The following is a 23,005-nucleotide window of genomic DNA, read 5'->3' as shown; positions in this document are numbered from 1 at the left end:
GAGGAAATGTGGCTTTATAATAGAAAGGAAATGAACATTAATTGTGCTACTTACCCACTGTTTGGAAATTAAGTGCAACCATTTGGCAGCCTGCATTCCAGAAGAGCTGGGGCATGTAGTTGGATGAATCCACACGTGTTCCTTTTGGATATATCCTGCTAAGCTGCATTTTGTTATATCTGGACCATCATGTTAAGTAGTGAATACAATTATAAAAAGAATTAGCCAATAATATTAGCTGAGAAGCTGCCTTCCATCTTTCTCCATTGGGGAAATGAATTAAAGGTTGATGATCTCATTGGGCTGGTGGGTGAAATAGGTAAAAAGCTTTCTGAACAAACAGAATAAATGTGCTTTTATAATAGAAATGTAGCATCACCTTTGCAGAGCCCTGTGGGTAAAAACTAATGAGGTGCAAAGATGGTTGAGTCAATGTGATTTTGTGGAGATTATTAAGGACTGGCTTAGCAATTAAGGACACATGAGGAAGTCCAAGCATAGCAAGTCACGTGACAGGATGATATTGTGCTTGGCAGAAGCAGATATCATGAACTGTATGGCTATTTTTGAAATGCTCTCTGCTCATTTTCTTAACCTTCTCAGGGAATGCTATTGGCCAAGACTGTGGTACTCTTTATGATTGATAACAAGGTAAATATAGCACAGAAGGTTTTGACCTTGTCTCATATTTTGGTTCCTACCGTCATCAGTTTTCCATCCTGAGAACCTTTTAGTTATTGAAGGATGCTATGTCTTTAAAACACAACTGACTATTTCTATTACCAAGTTTGGTAGAGGTTAGCTCAGGTTCTGAGCTCGGCAGGGGAGTTAGGCCAAATAGAGTTTGAAACTTAAATTCTGGAACTTGTTAGCTGTATGATTCAGGACAAGTTATTTCCCTTTTCTGTGCTTCAGTTTCCTCATCTACAAAAGATGTGAATTCCTACATTATACAGCTATTGTAAGGATTAAATAAGACATATAACAAAAGGTCTATCACGTAGTTAGTACTTGATGAATACTAATGATCATGATATACTGTCACTTTGCTTATGGAGTTTACACTTGTTTCCTCTATTGTTGATGAGTTTTAAAGGTGACTTTTTTATTATAGGACTTTCAGGAAATTGGGCTGTTTGGGACATTTAATAATTGTTTTATGAAAAAATTTTAAAGATCTGTGTCATTTCATTTTGATTCAGGGATAAAATTTAAAAATTTTGGTTGCCAGGACTATCAAATGAAGCCATTATTAGTAATATATATTTATATTCTCATCATCATCATCCCAACTATTTTTCAATTGGACATCTATTACATGTAAGGATGTGAGACACCAAAAACGTGTCTATATTATATACATATAATATATACACTTTATACCTATCATATTTTACATATGTATAAAGCATACACACACATTTTACATATGTTGTCCATAACCCAACAGCAAGCCACAAAGCTGGTATCATCATTTCTGTTTTACAGGTGAGAAAACTCAGAAGGATTATGCAAATTACCAAGGGATAAAGAGGTTGATGGTCTGAAGGTATCCTGGAAATCTGGACTTGCTTTACTCCAAGGCCAGTTCTCTTTTCCACATGCCAGACTATCCCATTCACCATTACATATGAAACCTGAAACTATTTATTACCCAGATGACAGACTTAAGCCATCTCATGCACCTTTCTCCTTTATTAAAGACAAAAAATTAAACAAATAGCACGACTTCACTCTTGTCGATTCAGCAAACGTCCGTCAAATCAAGGATACTCTACAAATTCCACTGGAGACTTTGTAAGTTGCTCAAGTCCTTTGGTTTCCACAAAGGAAGACATTTCGAAGCTTCTGTTTCTTTCTGAGTTAACAACAACAACAACAAAAAGTGAGAAATAAAATTCAATATTATAAATGATAGCATATAAGATGTAGGCAAATGTTCTGTGAAGTTGAGGGCAAAGAATCCTCAAATAACTTTTATATTTAATGTTGTTTTCAGTGGACTATTTACCTGTAACAAAAGTCGAGTCTTAGTTTTGTCTCTTCTAATATTTGCTACCTGTGTCAGGTGTTGGGCAAGTTAGGGACATGGTGGCGTTAGGGTGGGAAAATGAATTTTAGACTTGGAGAGTGTGGCCAGGAAAGCTGTTTTGTCAAAAGAGCAGGGGCCCTGTGGGAATCTGTTGCTCTAAATCCATTCATATTGCTTTCTGGAAGCCATCACTGAGAATTAACAATACAGACCGTGTGTACATTCCTGCTAGATGCTGACTCTCTTTTATACCCACACTGTCATTGCCTCAAGTTTGTAGAGACCCTTTTGGTTGAAACAAGTAATTTGACATAAGAATTTTGTTATTTTAAAGCAGAAGGATCCTTGGACATTTTCCAGTCTGATGGCCTCATTTTCAGATTAGATGACAGAGGCTGTAGAGGTGAATGTACTAGAGGGCTCAATATTCTTGGACACAGAGAAACATCTTAAAAGTGAAAGCTAAGCTTCCAATTAGAGTGAGAGAAACGAAACAAAGTTATCTTAGTTTAGAAAGACTAAGAGTCAAACAGCTTCTCTGTCCTCTTCCCAACTAGAAAGACATCACACTGTTACATACAGACTAAGATGTGTTATCTGGAGCTTGGTGATTTAAACTGAGTTACCTTGAGGCATCTTTCCTCTTTGATGCCCACTTTCCATAATTAAAGCCTCATTCTTCTTCCTAGTCATTCCCAGATTTCACCTTTATCCACTTCGTCACCTTCCCCAATTTAATCGACTCTAAAGGAAACCCTTACTTCTCTTATTTTGGTCCATCAAAATTCTACTTTCATATGACTATCTTAAGCATGACTGCTAATTAAAATTAAGTCAATTTAATAGGTTCTTTGTGAAATATGTGCAGTGTTCTTTTGAAAAAAGTGAGAAAATGATATAAAACACAGGGAGAAAAGTACTTGTTTGTAAATCTTTGGCTGGTGATGTTGTCACCAGGTTCTTAAGGACCTAAATGTATCAGCTCCTTCTCAGTTTAGCTACTTGTCTGGGAGCTTTTGACTCATGAATTAGGAAAACTCGTTTTACAGCCAAAGGAAGTTATAGTAATATAAAAATAACTACTTTATAGTATGTTTCACATCGAACAGCTTGCAGTAAGAAGCACCAGTAATTATAACATCAAACAAACTGTTGAAATCTTTATGTATAAATCTTATTGGAAGTTAAATTCTTTGTTGTAGAGATCTAGATACCATATGTTATTAAGTTAAGACTCTTTGGGCAAAATTATACAATTACACATAAGTGTGTTAATGTAGAGGTTTAGAGTTTGGTATATCTATAAAACTTTCCTTTATAAGAGGCTGCTGTGTTTAAGAAAAAAATTCAGCTTTTAAGAGCATATGCTTATAAAAGTAGCTAAACTGTCCCAAGGATTCTCTTAACCTAATAGTATTTTACAGTTCATGCAAACACAAAGGGCAATTTGATAAAAGGGCTCCTTTCTCTAGGATGAGGAGAGATAATGTACATATATAATTTGCATCCAGTATGGATGGGTAGTTGGATGAGCGGAAAACACCAAGTAATGTGAAGTTAATGATATATTCTCCTAAATATATAAAACATAGGCTGAACAAATGGAATGTGGATGAACTGGTTGATTTGGTTCTATTTCTATTCAATATTGAGATTGATCAAGTCTCTGATTGCTTCCTTTTGAGGGGATGGTTAAATAGTTTATTTCAACACTGTCATTTATATAAATGATGGAATGCCCATGTAGTCACAAACGAAAAATAATGTAAAATCCTCAGTTAGCTGTACTCTGGTCTAATATCTTTTAGATAACCACGTATGGCCTGTAGCTCTATTAAGAATTCTGGGAAAACACATCATGGAATACTTTCTCACATGGCTATGTGTATATATATATATATATATATATATATATACATAAAATATACTTATATATAGTTATATATATTTATTTAGATATATAAAAAACAGTAAATTCACACATATATTCAAGACTTCATAGAATTGTTCTAATAAGGGTCTCATTTTTTGGTCTAATAACCTTGTGTTTAAAATATACTCATTATATGCTACATTAGGGTTTTTTCTCCAGGGAAAACTTACTTTTTGAAATTTCGAATGACTCGAACTTGACTGGCTGAATATAGTTCACCAGATTAGACATCTCTTCTGTGGCCATGGCCTCGCTCCCAGCGGTCCCCTGGAAGCAGGAGTAAAAATAACGTTCCCAGAGTCAGCATTATGTTTTCCCAGGGCAATGATCAAAGGACCCAAGAGAGCAGAAGATTATCACGCCTCTTCTGAAAACGATTATAGCCAACGGAAAATGGAGATGGGAAGAAAGGAAAAGCAACACCTCACGTTACACAGTGAGGGGTGGGAGGAGGGAGGTTTAGGGGCAGCTCCCAGAGCACTCTGGGACCAGCAGCATCAGTACCACCCGAGAGCTTGTGAGAGATGCAGCCTCTCAGCCCCCTGTGCAGGCCTCCTGAACCAGAATCTGCATCTTACTGAGGTGATTCAAACGCACAGCAAAGTTTAAGAAGCCCTGAGCTGTGTCTCATCTGCCAAAGCAGGGAGTCCACAGGTGACGTCTGAAGTTAACATACCAATAATTCACTGTATGATACGAAAGTGAGTATGTAGGTAACCACTGGCTGAATCACGAACTGTTATAAAAAAAGGTTGCTGGTGGAAGTGGGTGGGGGTGGACAAACATATATTGCTTTTCTTTACAAACTTTCCTCTGTCCCTCCCTTTCTGGCTCCTGGGCACCTATTAGGCAAGCAGCCCAATACAGTGTAGGTCAGTCGCTCAGGGTCTAGAGCCAGACTGTCTAACTTTAAATCCCAAGCCCACCACTTAGAAACTGTGCATTCTTGGGCAAGTCACTTAACTGTTCTGTGCCTCAGCTTGCTCACCTGTAAAATTATGATAAAATCAGTCCCAACAGCATATAGGGTTTTTGTGATTATTAAATGAATTAATTTATGTGAAAGCTCACAACAGTGCCTGGCACACAGTAAAACCTCGTGTTACTTTAGCTACTATTATGTATTACATACCACTTTGATAAAGTATTTAATAAAGAAGAAAGCCAATATTGCAGTATTCGTGTGGACAGACCTCTGTAGGCTGATCTAATATTTTCTCCCATTTTTAGAAGAAAAAATACATGGAGACATGGTTTCTTTTGAAAACTTCTGTAGCAATATTATGGTTAAATGTTAATTGGAAAATATTCATTTGCAAATGGCCATCCAGCTAGTAAGATAGTTTTAAAATGATCAAAAATCACTGACAAAAAGTTTACACAGTTGAAATAATTCTGGAAGAACTACTCTGTAACAGTTTTCCTTCTGGTTATTGAGTTGAAATTTAGTGGGGAAACATAATTAATCAAAAATTTAGACTATATTAAAGGAAATAATTATAAGAGGAAGAACATTATGTGAGAACAGCTTATTATTTGTTATTTATCTTTATTAACTAAAATGTGAAGATACAAATACTGAAATAGATACTTTCCAATATATTTGAAAGCAGATTCAGTTTAAACTTTTTGAACAAGACTAAAACAAAGTTTTAAAATTCCAATTGACCTATCCTTGATTTGCTTCTGGATTCTGTGCAATTAATATTTCTGAGCTGATGAAGATATTTGGGAAGCTTGAGCTTATGTCAGTAGATACCTCTAGTGGTTCCAAAATTACAACGGGGAATTCCCTGGCAGTCCAGTGGTTAGGACTCTGCACTTCCACTGCCGGGGACCTGGGTTCAATCTCTGGTCGGGGAACTAAGACCCCATAAGCCAAAAAAGGGTCAAAATTACAACAACGAAATTAATGTCATGTTTATAAACATTTCTCCAAACCTCATGTCTTCTCTGGATTCTGGACCATTGACAATCCATTTAATTGCCTCAAAAATTGAAGCGGGCAGTTAGAGGTCGCAAATTTTGAATTCATTCTCAACACACCACATTTGATGGAAGGCAACGCTTGTTCCTCTAGCGACCAGTTTGCATCTTCATTTTTCAAACTCTTTTCACCACTAGATGGCAGAAGGCGACCAGGAACTACATCCAGAGGGAGCAGTCTGGACGGGCAAGTTAGCTGAAAGCTTCTGTGACCAGAAGTCAAGCCCTAGAAACCTACCTCATCCATCGAAGACTTTTTACAGTCATCCTCATCGTCATCATCGTCACTCTCCGTATCAGCTTCTCCTGTCAAATTTTAATAACAGATCATGAAGTAAATAAGCATTTACAGGTTCGAAGCACATGTGACATGTGCATTACCCAAAATTTCCTTGGAAGTTGGCCTTTCACTGCTCTGAAGTTATTCTTTTTTTTTTTTTTTTTAATTTTATTAATTATACAGAATTATACTGACATTTTGAATATGGATTTTTTTTCTAAATTTGATTTGTGAATACCATTTGAAATTTCCAAGCTCTGTAAAAGATGCTTGTCTTTACATTTTTATCTATATGTTTTACAAAACATATGGCAGCTTATACAGTTAGCTCTCTCTGGTGTACATATCCTATTTTGATGTATACATTCTATTTTAGTGTCTCCATGACCCTAAAACAGATAAACTATCACTTTACCACCTTACCCTCTTCTTCTTGGTCCTGACTCTTCTGTGTGATGCTTGGCCAGAGCTCAGTGACCTTGTAGCTATTTTTCCAAGGCCAGAGAGGACATCACAGAAGTCGAGGTAGAGGACAAGAGCTGGGACAGGAATGGAGGCTAGAGTAGCACACCTGATTCTACAAAACTGTAAGGTACCACCTGTATCCTATGATTTGCCTGCAGGCTTATTTGATGGAGGCATTGTCATCTAAACAATGCACATATCTTTAAAAATGGAGATATTCTGTTTAAGACGGCAGGATAAAATGGGTGAACTCTTCAAATAATTATGCATGTAAATCTACCTCGGTCAGATATAATGCAGCTTCATATGTAGCCAATATACAATCATTTCAATAGATTGTTTTTCTCTCCAAAGTTTAGGTGGATGATTCCACCAGCTTAAATAGTCACATTGGTATGAGGCATTACATTATTCTCAGCTCTGGGATTCAGTCAGACCCAGTAATATCAGTTATGTAAAAAGATTTTCAAGTATAAAGTACAGAAAGCATACTTTTAAATTGTTTGATTTGACTTCTTTCAGGGTCCATACAATGCAATAGGATAATAAGCCCAGAAGATGGCAATATTGGTTCAACAATGAGGCAACTTACACGGGCCAGTACCTCCCCTCCCCGCCTTCTATAAATTAGCTGCCCTGCGCAATCTCTATCAAAGACACTGCCCACAGCACTGCCTCCAGGAAGCTTATAAATGTTTTCATTTGGCTGACAAAGTTCAATCGATTACTAATGATAGCAGTTAGCATTAATGAAGTAACCTTTAGAGGGAAAAGATGTCTGGGACCAATACGGCTTATTATTTGCAGCTTGTTTATTAAAGAAAGCCACATACAACTGCTTTATGATGTTAATATTGCGTTAGTTAATAAGGGGAATCAGTTCCACTTTGAACAGAAAACATAGCTTATCCTATTAGAGACATTCTTTTAGGAGGTTGACACAAAATTTTTTAGAGTCAAATTTGTTGCCTCAAGTTTTTGTAACTATTTATTGTTTTTTTTAATTAGAGAAGGGGTTCTTCTTATTGAGTAATTTAAGAAGTTTGGCAGGACAGTGCTTCATGTTACATTAACAACACACCAGAATTTCAAATAATCAGGCCATTCTCTAGTTTATGTGGGAAGGAAAGAATTTGTCATTCTTTGCTCTATGAGCAGGGACCTGATTTCTCCCTTATAAGTTTCTGGAGGAATCTTGTTGAAAAATAAAATTAAAAAATTATCCTAGTTCTTTAAGACAAGTGTACAGGCAAACGATTGGATCTCTTGGGGGCAGATCTGGCCAACAGACGCCATGATAAGTAGATTAGCTTTGATATAAGAAACATGTTTTTCAAGTTATTTGAGTTCCCAATACTGAAAACATCTACAAACCAAATGGTAAATTAGCAGTGCTCTTTATTCAGGGCCCTACCTACATATTTGAATGTCCAAAACTTTCCATCGAAATAAATGAAAATTGCACAACAGAGTATGGGGCTAGCTTAGGAAATCTACCAGATTAGTAACAGATTGCTGCTCTTTCTCTGAACTAAGCAATAATGTTCACTGCCTGTTAAAAATTGTTATTTGTGTTACGCATCTGGTTAATAAGAGGGAAGACAACTGGGGAAGGCAGATGGTAAAACGACAAGCTCCCACATGCAAAGGAAGGTACAATTTACTCGCTAACACTCAGATAGAATCGTGCTAAGAAATAGGTGGCCTGTTAGTGACTTTCGTTACAAAGCTTCACATAGAACATTCTCACTGAGAACAAAAGTTAGTTTTGAAAAAAGAATCAGAATTGTGTAATAACGTTTGACACACACATTTAAAAACTACCAAAAAAAAAAAAAATCTTTCAAGGAATCACATAACGTCTGTGGACAAGGATGTTAATCTAAACAATAAAAGTAATTCCCTGGTGATGCGGTGGTTAAGAATCCGCCTGCCAATGCAGGGGACATGGGTTCGAGCACTGGTCCGGGAAAATCCCACGTGCCGTGGAGCAACTAAGCCCATGTGCCGCAACTACTGAGCCTGTGCTCTAGAGCCCGCGAGCCATGACTACTGAGCCCATGAGCCACAACTACTGAAGCCCGGGCGCCTAGAGTCCATGCTCTGCAACAAGAGAAGCCACCGCAATGAGAAGCTCGCGCACCGCAACTAACAGTAGCCCCCGCCCGCCACAACTAGAGAAAGCCCGTGTGCGGCAACGAAGACCCAACGCAGCTGGGGAGGGGGGGCGGGGGGGGGGAGAAAAAAGTAATTGGTAACTGTAATGGAAAAATACAGGAAAAGATAAATCAGAGTCTTGGCCATCCTTTTTTTTTTTTTTCTGATTGCTGTAGAGTTTATATTTTAATTTTTTAAAATTATTTTTAAATCTTTTAATTGACATGTGATAAGTATACAGAAAAGTACACATACCATACGTGTACAGTGCCTTAACATACCAAACAGACCTTAGGAAACAGTACCCAGATCAAGAAACAAAATATAACTGTGTCCAGAAGCCTCCTTGGGTCCCTTTTAGTCACTTTTTCACCAGGGGTAACCATCTCCTGACCTCTAATAGTGCAGGTTAGCTCTGCTGTTTTTGTACTTTATATAGATGGAATCAGACAGTGGATACTTATCTTTTGCATTTGACTTCTTTATTCAACATTATGTTTCTAAAATGAGAGTCATCCATATTGTTGTGTGCATTGTAGATCATTATTGCTACATATTCCATGGGGTGAATATAGCACATGTATTTCTCTGTTGATGGGCTATTCTGAATAGTGCTGCTTTAAGCAATTCTTCACCAATGTCTCTTGGTGAACATCTACATGCATTTCTGTTGGGTATATACCTAGGAATAGAATTCTCTGGGGCAGAGGGGGTTCATATGCATATGTTCAGCTTAGCTTTTGTAGATGCTGCCAAACAGTTTTCCAAAATGATTATTCCAAGGTTAGCTAAACTTTTTATTGAAGAACTTTCTAGATTTAAGCTTAAAGTTTCCTTTACTTGTTCACCCTCCAATCAGGGTGAACATATCTGTAATGCACTTTTAAGATTGCCAAGACTCTGACTACAGTTGGAAAAGAACTTAGACTAAATGACAAATAATTCAAAGGAAATGGGTGACCACTTTGAATTCTTTTCTCATCAATCACAAAAATCTATTTCAACTTAAATCTAAACCAAAAACTAGTGACAGTAAATATCACCTAGTAGCTTTGATAGATCATTCAAGTAACTTTACCATTTCACATTTTAAAAGAGCTCTGTAGAATATGGATAAGTTGAATGGCCCAGAACTCTTCAGCACATCATCAATGAGAATCAATTTGATGAACATCTTGTGTCCAGACCTGTAGTTAATGTCAAGGGATCCCTGCCCTTGAGAAGCTTAAAATAACATGGTCACTCCAAAGATTATTTGGCTTATGTGGTAGCCAGAATTATGGCCTCCCCCAAAATGCCCATGTCCTATGAATATCTCCTGTGTCCTGTGAATATACTGCAAGAGGGACTTTGCAGATGAGATTAAGTTAAGGACCTTGAAATGCAAGAGATTATTCTAGATTATCTGAATGGGTCCAATGGAAAGACATGAGTTCTGAAAAGCAGAGGACCTTTTCCAGCTGTGGTCCAAGGGAAATATGATGGCAGAAGAAGTGAGATGGGACATTCCTGGCTTTGAAGCTGGAGGAAGGGGGCCACAAGCCAATGAATGTGGGTAGCCTCTAGGAGCTGGAAATGCAGGGAATAATATTGCCTAGAGCCTCCAGAAAGGAAAGCAGCCCTGCTGACACCTGGAGTTTAGCCCAGTGAGGCCATGTGGGCCTTCTGTCCTGCAGAACTGGGTGTTCATATGTTTGTGTAGTTTTAAGCCTTCAGGTTTATAACAGAAGTAAAAAAAACAACATGTTCTAAAACTGTGCCAGGTAGAAATGTTAAAAGTCCTTCTAAGTTAATTCCAGGGCAGCAATTCTTAAATCCATACATAATAGGGGAATGAGAGCCCGCTAGCCCCTCACCAGCTCCCGGGGACGAGGGCTCAAACACACTGGAAGAGTCGCTGTACGTGTTGGAGGTTTGTTCTGAGAGCTTCTTTTTGCCGCTTCCTTCTGATGATTTGTGGGATTTCTTCTTATTTTTCACCAAAATTTTGTACATTAAATCCAGAGGGCTTGGAAGAGGAACTCCAGATTCCAGCTAACAGAAAGAAAAGACACATTCTTTAAAAACACTGTCCCTTCCTTTCAAGTTCCTTCCCCAAAACAAACTCCCAGGACTGCATTAGATACCAAGGGCTTCTAGATTATTCTTTACTACCTTCAACACAGCTCATTAAGCTGCTCTACGGGTGTCTTATGTAGGGGCTAGTTCATAGCTCTTGCTTTTTTTCACATGAAAGTTATATTTTAATTACTGTACTGTAATTATTTTTCCATGAGAAATCTACATGAATAAGACCATAGAAATGTACTGGGTGATTTGGCATGTTAACCCAAAGTTTCATGAGTTTTCTGATGGACCCTCTGAATCCAACCATCGTGATTTAGGACAGATAGGACGGCCTTGGCTTGGATTTTCAAAGGATGGAAGCCAGTTAGAGTGTGGCATCTGCCAGGAGGATGGTAAAGACAGGCAGGCGTTTCCAGGCAAGCCCTTAGAATCAACTTTTCAGATGCAGTTTGCAAACAGCAAAATCCTCATCCTGGCACGAGGTAGTTAAGTGGCACATCTTAGCATCAGCAGAAGTGGACCAGGTGGCTTTAGATTTCCTGGCTGCCCTGAGATTCAAGCTATTTGCAAGCCTTCTTTCTGGTGTGTCCAGCTTGTACATCTATGGGAAAATCAGTTTCCCTCAAGAAGGTTATTATATATTGTAACAGAGAGCATGCATGCAAGTCCCAAAACAGGTTATTTTTAGAAATCTATGAACTCCTGTAAGCAGGCCCTCTATTCTTCACTTGTAACCAGTCCGGGGACTGGTATGAAATCATGCAAGGATGTGTGGAGACTGGGGAAAGGGTTGAAGACGGAAGAGGCTACTTGACGATCTTTCTGCTGCTTTCCTTCCCAAAGCAAGGATTGTTACCACGGCAATAGGAGGTCCGGATTCTGCTGGGGGAGTGCAAGGAAGTGAGGGGTGGCCAGCAGGGATAGGCAGGAATGTCATTGTGCCACCTTCAATGTCCCATTTTGCTGACCCATTTCTTTCAAAGGGGTGTGATGAGGTTCCCTGGGAGGTGGCCAGAGCCTGTCCCTTGGGACTACCTCTGTGGGCTGATTGTGACTGTGGGAATTCTGCAGTCCTGACTGGCTCACATAGGGCAGTGAGGGAGGGAGAAAGCTGTGGGCAGAGGAAGAGGACAGAGGCAGGTCTGTTCCCCTCAGGAGGTCTCTGCCGGCCTCCCCTGGTCAGAGGGCTCATTGTCAACTCATACCAAGAAACATAAACATGGAAAGGATGTAAGGAAGTCTCTCCCTAATCCAATCATAAAGAAGGTGTGCGTTCCTTCGGCATGAGAATCAAAACTGCTTACTGGGTACTTTTCCAGGGGCTCCATAAGAAGGGCGTCCCCGAAGATCAGTCGGCAATACTCTGCCATCTTGGCCTGCTGCTTTGGGCTGAGGGGAGAGAGAAGGAAAGCAAACAAGCAAGAAGGTTATTCAAAGAGGCCGGACAGGATGACTTTGTGTTATCAATTACAGAGAGAGGTCATTTCCTCCTCCTACCTGTCAGGACTGTTTTTATTATTCTAAATCCCTATTTACAATTCTGACTTGTGTGGATTTTAATGCCACACACAGGTGGGCAGGGGAGGCTCTTTGCAAAGCTGAGCGGCATGGACATAGATGGAGAGGACAGAAGGTCACCTGCCTGTCACTGGTTGTTTGAATGTCCCAGAGTTAGAGACTCAGTCCCTTTTGCTTAATTTCCTGATTCTAAGTCAAATGCCAGATACTTGGGGGGTGGAACTCATTCAACTCTACGTGAATTCTTGGGTGAAATTTGTCTAACGGACAGAGCTGCACTGCAAAGAAGTGTTTACAAGGAGGTGAGGGAAGAGAGGAGAGGGAGCTGGATAGAGAGAGGGGAGAGAATCTCAAAATGCAGAAGAGAAAAGGCTGACAGGCAGAAGTGTGTCCACTTGGGAGGGGGCCCTGGAGGAAAGACAAGAGAAGCAGGCACCTTGGGGAAGGGTGTCTGCAGCCCTTTTGTGCACTAGAGGGAAGCAAAGGTGGTGTTAGCCTGACGAGGTGCCAGTAGGAACCTGGTTTGATTGGAAAAGGTTGGAGCTGCTGGGTTCACTGAGCTGAGCTCCAGGCTCTCAACCACTTGGGATCTATAAAACGCAGAGGAAAGTAATTGTTCTTGGAAAGGGGCAGAGGATGCTGAGAAGATGAAGTGAAGTAATAGATGAAAACACTTTGAAATGTAAGATGATTGATCCTAGAGATGCAAGGCAGCCTCCGCCAGCTAGACCAGACAAACGAGGGTCCGCTCACATGTAAACACAGTTGATATGAGGGAACATCCTTAGTCTTTCAAAACTCCTGCTTCCCTTGACCTTTTAAAAAAGCAATTCTCATTCTGTAGGATGTTAAATATCATTATAAAGGTGTCCAATTCCATCGGGTTTTATGGACTGTGGTTTTGATCTATAGGCTGTCGGACTTGATTTCCAATAGTTGTCTCTATGTGCTGCAATGTTAATACGTTTTAGCAGAACTGGGGCTGTAGTAAGAATAGGTAAGTGATAAAAATCCTTCTTAACTACAATTCAAATTGATTATAAAATGTGATTCTTATTTTCATTCCTTCTACCATGACTGTTAAACCTGGATCCTGAACTGTTTTTTCCTGGGAAGGGGGGTGCTTTGGGGGTTCAAATCATACTGCAATGGTCCGCAGGGAAAAGCACTCTTTATATCACCCTTTTAAAAAAACATATATTTTGGGGATCAGATGAATTCTCTGGGCTTCAAATATGAGCCCAAGGTCACTGCTTTCTTGGAACTGCAAGGGGAGGCAAAGGAAAGATTCAGAGAAGCCCTACATGACAAACTCCCAAATTCTCATCATGCCTTTTTTGACCTGTAAGAGATTCTACTGGGCAGCTCATGTAGCCCTCAGAATATCCTGCAGCTTTCCCCAGCAGTATCACCGAGGGAGGAAAACCTACCAATTGGAGAACTTATCCTGGAAAGCACTGGGGCTGGTTGTTTAGGAATGACGTGTTATAGTTAGGGAACAAGCAGAAAAGTGACTGATGTAGCAGAGTAGCCCTGGGCATCCACAATTCAGACACCCTTGCTCAAAAGACAGCTGGCCCTGGGGCTCCACCAAGCCAGCGAGCTCTGTGTCTGTAGCTGAGACAAGTCCATTTGTGCTGGGCCTACACTTTCCAGGTTGCACAAAAGAAATTGTCCAACCCTCCCATTTCACTTTCATGGAATGATGCTATTAAATAGAGCTTTGCTATTCCAAGTGTGGTCCATAGACCAGCAGCATCCACAGGGCCTGGAGCTGGTTAGAAATGCAGATTCAAGACCTCCTAGGAAGGCAGGCAAATTGAGTAGAAATCTCTGGGGAAGCAGGGCTCAGGGGTCTTAAGAGGCCCTCTGGGGGATTCTCATGCACACTCAAGTTCGAGAACCACTGTGATGGATGAACCAAGTCACCAGGTGCTTAAGTAGATGACACTTTTCTTGAGGGTTGGAACTTGAGACCCCCAAGTTCCTTTGATCAGAGGCCTGGAGGGAAAAGGAAGGATTGTACCCCAACACCCTGCTTTCAGGATTTCTAGTGGAGCCATAGGCCCACCAGTAGAGGGATTTCGGGGTGGTGTTCCAGGTGTCCCTAAGCAGGTGACAGGCAGAGTCCTGTGTCCTCTGTCAAGCTGTCCCCAAATCAGGCCCTGATGGATTTTGCTGGAGCAAAATCTTACTCGATTCCACTAAAGAATCACCTGGGTTGTTAATGCTGTAGGTGGCAGGGCCCTGTGCCCAATCCCTGATACACTGAGCTAGGAGCAGAGCCCTGGAACCTGCATTTGTAACAAGCCTGCAAGTAATTCTGAGGCAGGTGTTTAATGGACTACGGTGTTTACAACTGTGCTCTGACACTTCACCAAATCACCTGGGGTCTTAAGAAAATGAAGATTCCAAGGCAAAGTCTGAGGTGGGGCTCGAGACTGCATTTCTAACAAGCTCCCCGTCATACAGATGCTTCTGGTCGATGGATCAATGTCACTTTGAAGAGCAAGCATCTGTGTCTGATCTAGACTTCTAAAAACCTGCTACAGCATCAACCAAGTTGGAGAGAACAAGAGGCAGGTGTCCAAGGAGAAAGGAAAATGTGCTATTTGATAATCAGGCTCTTCGTGTTCTCCACAAACACGCATGCCCACCTGACAGGGAACTGAATCAGAGCAGAGAACAAACTGAATAGAAAAAGTCAGAGGAAAACAAAGCAACTTTAATTGTGGGGCCAGAACTGCAGAAACAAGACATTGCATTTGCCACGAGAGAGCAAAAAAAAAAATGCTGAAGCATTTGGAACATCAACATCAGCTACCATGGAGATGAAGCGAGAGGAAAATATTCACAAATACATTTTGAGCTTCAGGCCACAGCAGACCCATCTGGACACATTTAAACACCTGGCAAAGTGGTCAGTTTTCTGACCAAGGAACAGGCCCACATCTTCCAAGTTGAACTAAACCAACCTCCTTTTCTATAGATGAGGGATCTACAAATCACGGCTATTAAGGAACTTGTCCAAAATCTCACATTCTCTGTGGCCAAACCAGAGCTAGTGGTTTCTGCACTTGAATTCAGTGGAGAACTCCTTTAGTGAAAATGATAGTTCACACACTAGGTGGCCCATCAGTTAATTAGGACTTTAAAAAATTTTATTTGCAGAAATTCAAATAAGGTATGGGGGTGAAGCTCAGGAATCTGCATTTTATGGGGTTCTGATGTAGCAGGTGGAGAAGGATAAGTCACCAGTGGCTCATGGCAGCTTTCTCTTTGTTGTCGATGGATAGGTGATTTCAAATATTTGGAGAGAGAACCAGAAAATTAAGAGGCTTTCTTCCTTTCTTCTAGTGTGGGTTTGTTTTGGAGTACGGCTCAAGTGGGCTGGGGCCAGGGTTCTGAATCTGGTATTTTGTATACACAGCACAAAGGAGAAAAAAAAGAACTGCTGCTAGAGGTTTCAGATATTTTGGGGGTTGTGTCCCTGTGTCGAGTAGGATTCTGAGGGTGTATCTAGTTTCGTGGGGAAGACTGCTGTTACTGATGAATGGTGTCTGCCACTGGTTCTTTCAGCAGTGAGGTGGGATGGCCTGCAGGTCAAGCATAGCGTTTTACCAGCAAAGGAAAAGCTTGCAGGTTTTCTTTGGGTGTGTGATAGTCCACCCAGGAAAGAATTGTAGCTGAATGATGTTGATATGTGTGTGAGGCTCAAGGACAATGGAAATAGGAAGCAAAAACTTCCTTCCACAAGAGAATTCAGTATCTCAGTATTTCACTGCCATTCGGTTATCTCAGTGGTTTGGGATCAATATCATGGCATCCAGGGAAGGTTGTTATCCTGTTTTCTTTTGTATTCATGCATTATTAATGAACTTTTAACAGCTAAATTTCTCACTTTTAAACCAGAAAGGGCTGTATTATGGTACAATCTTTTTTGATTTTGTGTTCAATGTGGATTTAGTTTTCATGCTCAGTTTGGCTCTCTGTAGAATTGAGGCTGAAGACTGAAAAAACTATGCTGTGGTTAAGGGTCACGAGCCACAGAAATGTGACCATTCACAGGCAGTTGCCTTGTGGGATGCTCTGGTTGTCTTAATTTGATGTTTGGAAGGCTGTGCTGCTTTTGTTTAGGTGTGGGGGATGGCATTGGTTAAACAGGTGAGTTTTGAAGCCGTGCTAGCCAGCTTTGAACCCCTGCCACATTTTAGCTGCATGACCTTGGGGAAGTAAGTCACCCTCTTTGGGATTCAGTTTCATCATTTGTAAAATAGGGATAATAGTAATAATATTTATTCTTAGGAGCACCTGGCTTTGTGGTGAGGGTTACATGAGCTTACGCTTGGAACGTTGCTCAGCACATAATATATATTCAATAAATATTAGCTGTCATTATGTTTGTGGTAGTGGTGGTTCTTGATACCTCTCTGGCTGCGTGGCAGAGTCCAATGTAGCGGGTATGACTATCAAGAATGGAAGCAGAGTTTTTCATTTTGTCTAATTTATGTAGAAACATTTCTTGAAGAAAATAAATGTGCTAGATTTGGAGATATTTCTCCAAAAAGGAAAGACTGATTGTCTAGGAACTAGAGTGCCTGAAAAAAAGGTGCTAAGGCGTTGTTAGAGCCCAATTACAAATGGACAGGCCGAGATGAGGAAAGTCACATGCAAATCAGAGCTGTCACAGCAAACGAAGTACTAAATACAGTACCTAAAGAGGTTCTCCCTTTAGTTAGAAAAGAAATAGTAGTGAAACAGAATACGTTCTTGTCTCTTCAGTTGGCCCTCAGAAGTGGTAGAAAAACTATATGCCAGATGATTACATTATTCACTGGATGATTGTTTCCTAATGAAACAGAGTAATGAGCTGGTAAATGTAGTATGGATTTCCTGAGGGCAAACTAGAAATACAGATAGTTATAATTTGGTTACTTCAAAATAAGGTCTTTCTCCACGTATACATTAACAAATGATCACATTGAACTACTTTGAAATGCCTCAAGCTGAAACTTGGTCACTACCTAATTGGTTCTTTAAGGTTTAGTAAATCCTTTAAGAATTAGTGAATTGAAGCATGTGTTACAAATTAGCTGGACAAAGGGAATCAGTCACCTGGGAAAGATTTTTGATAGGCAGGAGGATAAAAAAGGATCTAAGGAACTTGTGAGCCAAATTAGGATAGGTGTTGTAGGCTTTTAGTTGAGAAAACTGGCTTCGGTGTTTGAATGAAACAAAGGGCTTCCCAAATGCTCTTTTGAGCAGTGATGGTCACTACTACATAGTCTTCAGACATTAATTCCAGGGACTAGAATTTTAGTTTCTTGAATTTTGATTCAGTATAGATGAGAATCTTTCATGTTGAGGCTCTTTAGATTGAATAACTATATGATAAACTAACATGCATGTGTCTGATGTAGATGTGTCTTACTCTGATCCTTTGTCATAAAATGAGTACAAGAGTTAAGTCAAAATTACCTGTTCTTTGTGTAGCTCAGCAAAAAGTGCAGGCTATTTTGAAATAGGAAAATATTTACAAATACTAACAAACAGGGGAAACCAACGAAAACAGGAAGGAGGGAGAATTTGGTGGTCTGAGTTCTATGTAAGTTCAAAGTGGCAGAATAGAATTTTTTAAATTTATTTAGCTTTCTCTACACCAGCTCCAACGTGTACAGAACTGGCCATTTTAGGGTGGCAAAACAGACTATAAATCTGCACACAATAGAAGAAGCGAACGAAGGAGGATTATAAAAGTGGTCCCCTGAAATAGACACACCTGTTATACAAGGAAATGGGTTTCACTGCATTGTAAAAAGAGGAGTCCTTAATTTAAATCCTACCATGGCATGAAAATAGATTCTACAAGTCCAATGGATCTTTTTAATGTTAATGAGATTTAAATGAATGAATTCCATTATATACAGATGAACACATGCCACTTAATATATAGCATAATTGAGGAACACCATTAGTAACATCAAATAATCTTAAATCTGATGAACAATGACTAAACATGCCCTATTTGGGGAAAAGACTCCCTATTGAATGTGCTGAATACTTACGAATCCACGTGGTTCTCAAATGAAAGCAGAATTGGAAAAGGTGAAGTCTTAAATGCACACTCAGCAATGGCTTCTATCACTTCCTAAAAATGAGAACACCTATATTCAATAAGCCAGAATTTTAATGTGTATAGTTTTTTCTTTTGGGTTCCACCCTTTAATATCACTGTCTTTTTTATTCATAGAATTTTATCAAATGGCCTAAAATGGCTAGAAGCAGTTTTCAGGCTGCTGGATTATAAATTTTCTTACTCTTGACTTAGGAAGAAAATAGAAAGAAAACTGGATTTGAGTGGAGGGGGAGTCATAACTGTGAGGGTAAATGGTTCTCCTCTTTGGTAATTATATCTACTTTTTTTTTTTAAATAATGAAAGAAATCAGATGACATTATAAAAATTTTGGACAAGAGAAGGCAACATTTTTCACCCATAAATTCACCCTTTGAATCAAACCACTGCTGGCATTTGGTTATATTTATTTCTAGTTTGTTTTTTGTATATCTGTATAACTTAGTTTTAATTACAGTAAATACTCTATTTTTATTTTTAAACATCGTTAAGAGATATAATTCACCCATTTAAAGTGTACAGCTAAATGGTTTTTAATATTCACAGGGTTGTGCAACCATCACCGCAGTCTAAGTTAGGACATTTTTATCACCCCCCCAAAAAGCCATGTCCCCTTTAACAGTCACTCGCCATTTCCCCAACCCCACCCCACAGACTCAGACCTAGGCAACCACTAATCTACTTTCTGTCTCCATAGATTTGCTTACTCCTAACATTTCAAGTAAATGGAATCATACAATATGTGGCCTTTTACGTCTGGCATCTTTCATTGAGCCTGCTTTCAGGGTTCATCCATGCTGTAACATGTATCAGTACTTCATTCCTCAATCTGTATTTAGAAAAAATGTATACGTCATAGTTTTAGTATCTGTATAAAATCCTAGGGAGTGGCAGTATCATAATTGATTTAACCATTACCCGATTGTTGGACAGACATATTTTAAGAGCTATCTTTCAAATAATTCTCCAAAGAACCTCTTCATTTTTTCCCCTGATATTTTGAATTATTTTCAGGGAATGAATTCTTAGAAGGGGAATTATTAAATTAAAGAATAGGAATATTTTTACAGTCTCCTGTGTTTCTCCAAATTACTTTTCATCTTAGATTGCCTAGAGTAATATATGAAGGGCCAGATTTCAATGCGTATTCACCAGCTTTGGGCATTAGTGTTTCAAAATGTTTTCCTTACTGAACTGGTATTAAAGGATGATCTCATTTATTTTTAATTATATCAATGCCAATACTTCTGTGGCTTCACATCATTTTTTTTTTTTTTTTTTTTTTTAGTTACATGTATTCTTTACATCTTCTCTCAAGTAGGAATTTTCACTCTGATCGCTTATGCCTGAGGCTTTTCCATTATCTTCTCTACTTTCCTTACACAATTCATAGTTTGCTTTCTATCCATGCCAGAAAGCTATTTCTCTGGCCCCAGAGTATAAATAAGGCTTTCTAATTCTGTACTACATTTGCATATATCCTCTAAGAAGGATTTGCCTGCATGGAGCAAAAGAATCACTCACTGTTTCTTAAAAGTGAATCCACAGATTGCCTTTCATACATTATGATAGTTGATACCATCAAAAATAAGTACACTATAAAGAGTAAGCAATGCCCAGATTTTAAACTCTTTATTTGATTTTTTTGAGTACAGGCTTTGGAGTCCAACAGGCTTGTGTTTGAATCCTTCTTCTTATCCTTACAAGCTGTGTGACCTTGAGAAAAATAACTTAATGCCTATGTGCTCTTGGCTTGCTGGCCTGTAAAGTAGGAGTGATAAGCTTCATTCCACAAGCCTGTTGCAAGGATGCAGCGAGAGGAGGTAAAGGACACAGCTCATGATGGGCAGATATTCTCAAAACAACTAAGGTTACTCAGCTTGCTGGTGCCCCCCTCCCCATTCACCCTAAACCCAACTAATACAAACAAGAGCTGCCATTAAATGAGCATTTGCATTCCAGACACAGATCTTATCTCCTGCTATAAACATTCCCTAAGGAAAATATTATCTGTCATTTCACAGATTATAAAATGGAAACTCAGAGATATTAACCAATTTGCCTAAGGTCACAGAGAGGAGAGTCCAGGAAACCCCAGGAAAGTTTGTCTGACTCTAGAGTTTATTCTCTTAACCATTTCAGTAACTCCCATGCAGCTAATGACCTTAACCAACTAAGATCAAAGCCCTCAAAAGAATTGCACAGCACTATTCACAGTAGCCAAAACATGGAAACAACCTAAATGTCCATCATCAGATGAATGGATAAAGAAGGTGTGGTATATATATACAATGGGATACTACTCAGCCATAAAAAAAGAAAAAAAATAATGCCATTTGCAGGAACATAGGATGCAACTAGAGATTATCATACTAAGTAAGTCAGAAAGAGAAAGACAAATACCATATGATATCACTTACATGTGGAATCTAAAATATGGCACAAATGAACCTACCTACAAAACAGAAACACACTCACAGACATAGAGAATAGACTTGTGGTTGACAAGGGAGAGGTGGGTGGGGGAGGGATGGATTGGAGTTTGGGATTAGCAGATACAAACTATTATATATAGACAATGGATAAACAATAAGGTCCTACTGTATAGCACAAGGAATCTTATCCAATCTCCTGGGATAAACCCTAATGGAAAAGAATATTAAAAAAAATGTATATATGTATAAAACTGAGTCACTTTGCTGTACAGCAGAGATTGGCACAACATTTTACATCAATTCTACTTTGATAAAAAAAAAAAAAAAAGAATAGCAAATAGATACCTAAAGGAAGTGGGTAGTAAGAATGGGGAGAAAAGGGGGGCTAGATTTTGTTTATTTCCTAAATTTGGCCCTGTTTTATTTGCTACTGGCAAAACACATGAGAGCCATTCTTGATTCCTCTTATTATAACATCTTTCAATTCATCCGTAATCCTGTCCAAAATATATTCAGAATATAACCACATAGCAGCACCTCCACCTCTATCATCCCGACCCAAAAACCCTTGCCGTAACTGCTGGGATAGATTTTGTCGTCATTCCCACATATTCACTACCCTTCCTGTGAGATCTGTTGACCATAGGCATGGCCCTGTGTTTTGTTTTGGTTGCTGAAATGCATGTGAAAATGGCACATGGTTCTGTTGAGCAGAGTCTTCAAGAGCCATCTTGGGTTCTGCCACCTTTCTTTCCCCACTGCTGTGGGCCTGGTGATATCACAGATTGGGGCTATTCTTTCTGTATGGATTGCAGACAATATTGATGGCAGCAACAGCCAACATCTAACCTGAGCAAGAAATAAACCTGTGTGGTTCTAAACCACTGAGATTCTGGAGTTTCTAGTTTTTGCAGCAAAACCTAGTGGAGGCTGACTAATAAAGCTTTTAGCTGCTTCTATGTTTGCCTCCTGTACTGCCTACCACAGCCAGAGTGATTGCTCCTAAACATGAGTCAGATGATTTCGATTTCATTCCTTTGGAGTAAACTTTCCATGGCCTCCAATTTCACAGAGTGAAATCCAAGTTCTTTATCAGATCCTGCACCTACCATCTCACTAAATACATCTTCTTTTCCATTGCTCACACTGCTACAGTCCACTGACCTTCTTGCTTTCCCTCCAATAGACCAAGCATTACTTCATCTCTTTGTTCATCTCTCATTTCTTTGTTTATCCTTGTTACTTCTTTCAGGAATACTCTTATCTGACAGCAAGGCTTACTTCCTTAATTTTGAGGGGTGGTGATCTCTGCTTAAATGCCACATTACCAGGGTCTTCTCCAACCATCCTGCTGAAAATAGCATACCTCTAGCCCTTCTTTGCCTTCAATACTGATTAACGTTGTCTTAAAGGTTTATTTCCACATGCCATGTGGTGTGTTTATTTTGGTCTATTTCTCCACACTAGAATGTAAGCTTTTTGAGGGTAAGCACTCAGTTTTCTCCATTGCTCTGCCCCTAGGATGTAGAAACTACTATGGAGCATTCTAGATGCTCACTAAATATTTCCAAATGAATAAATGGACTCTTAAAATCATTAATAGAAGAGACACAATCTGCCTACTTGTGTTCCCATTTAATTCTCTACTGACTCTTTCAGAGGACAGCACATTTTTTTTCCATAAAGGGCCAGGTGGTGAGTATTTTAGGCTTTGTGGGCTATATGGTTTCTGTGGCAAATATTCAACTCTGCCTTTGTAGTGCCCAAGTGGCCACAGATAATATGTAAACATGTGGATGTGCCTATGTTCCAACAAAACTGAATTTACGAAAGCAAGTGACAGGCTGAATGTGGGCTGCAGAAGATAGTTTGTCAGCCCCTGGACTGGTCTGATCCTTGGCCTAAGCAAATCTTAAAATTTGACTGTAACCAAAGGTAAATGTAATTTTGTATTATAGAAATTTGAATGTTGATTCCATACTCAATAGCCCGTTAATT

General features: G+C 39.4%; 1 protein-coding gene across 7 annotated transcripts in view; it reads right to left on the bottom strand.

The window, feature by feature from the left end:
* PLCB1 (phospholipase C beta 1) overlaps positions 1-23,005 on the bottom strand; it is a 690,420-nt gene that overhangs the window by 127,244 nt on the left and 540,171 nt on the right. For all 7 annotated transcript variants that reach the window (XM_082358993.1, XM_082358994.1, XM_082358995.1 and 4 more), the window contains 7 exons: positions 18,504-18,586; positions 12,225-12,309; positions 10,710-10,887; positions 6,190-6,257; positions 4,136-4,232; positions 1,774-1,858; positions 55-179 (listed from right to left, as the gene is read on the bottom strand). In XM_082358993.1, coding sequence (XP_082215119.1) covers positions 55-179; positions 1,774-1,858; positions 4,136-4,232; positions 6,190-6,257; positions 10,710-10,887; positions 12,225-12,309; positions 18,504-18,586 — 721 coding nt within the window. The remainder of the gene's footprint in view (positions 1-54; positions 180-1,773; positions 1,859-4,135; positions 4,233-6,189; positions 6,258-10,709; positions 10,888-12,224; positions 12,310-18,503; positions 18,587-23,005) is intronic.

This window comes from Balaenoptera borealis (assembly GCF_965194805.1).
Source record: "Balaenoptera borealis genome assembly, chromosome: 16".
Classification (NCBI taxonomy): domain Eukaryota; kingdom Metazoa; phylum Chordata; class Mammalia; order Artiodactyla; family Balaenopteridae; genus Balaenoptera; species Balaenoptera borealis.
This window is presented reverse-complemented; position numbering and strand designations above follow the sequence as displayed.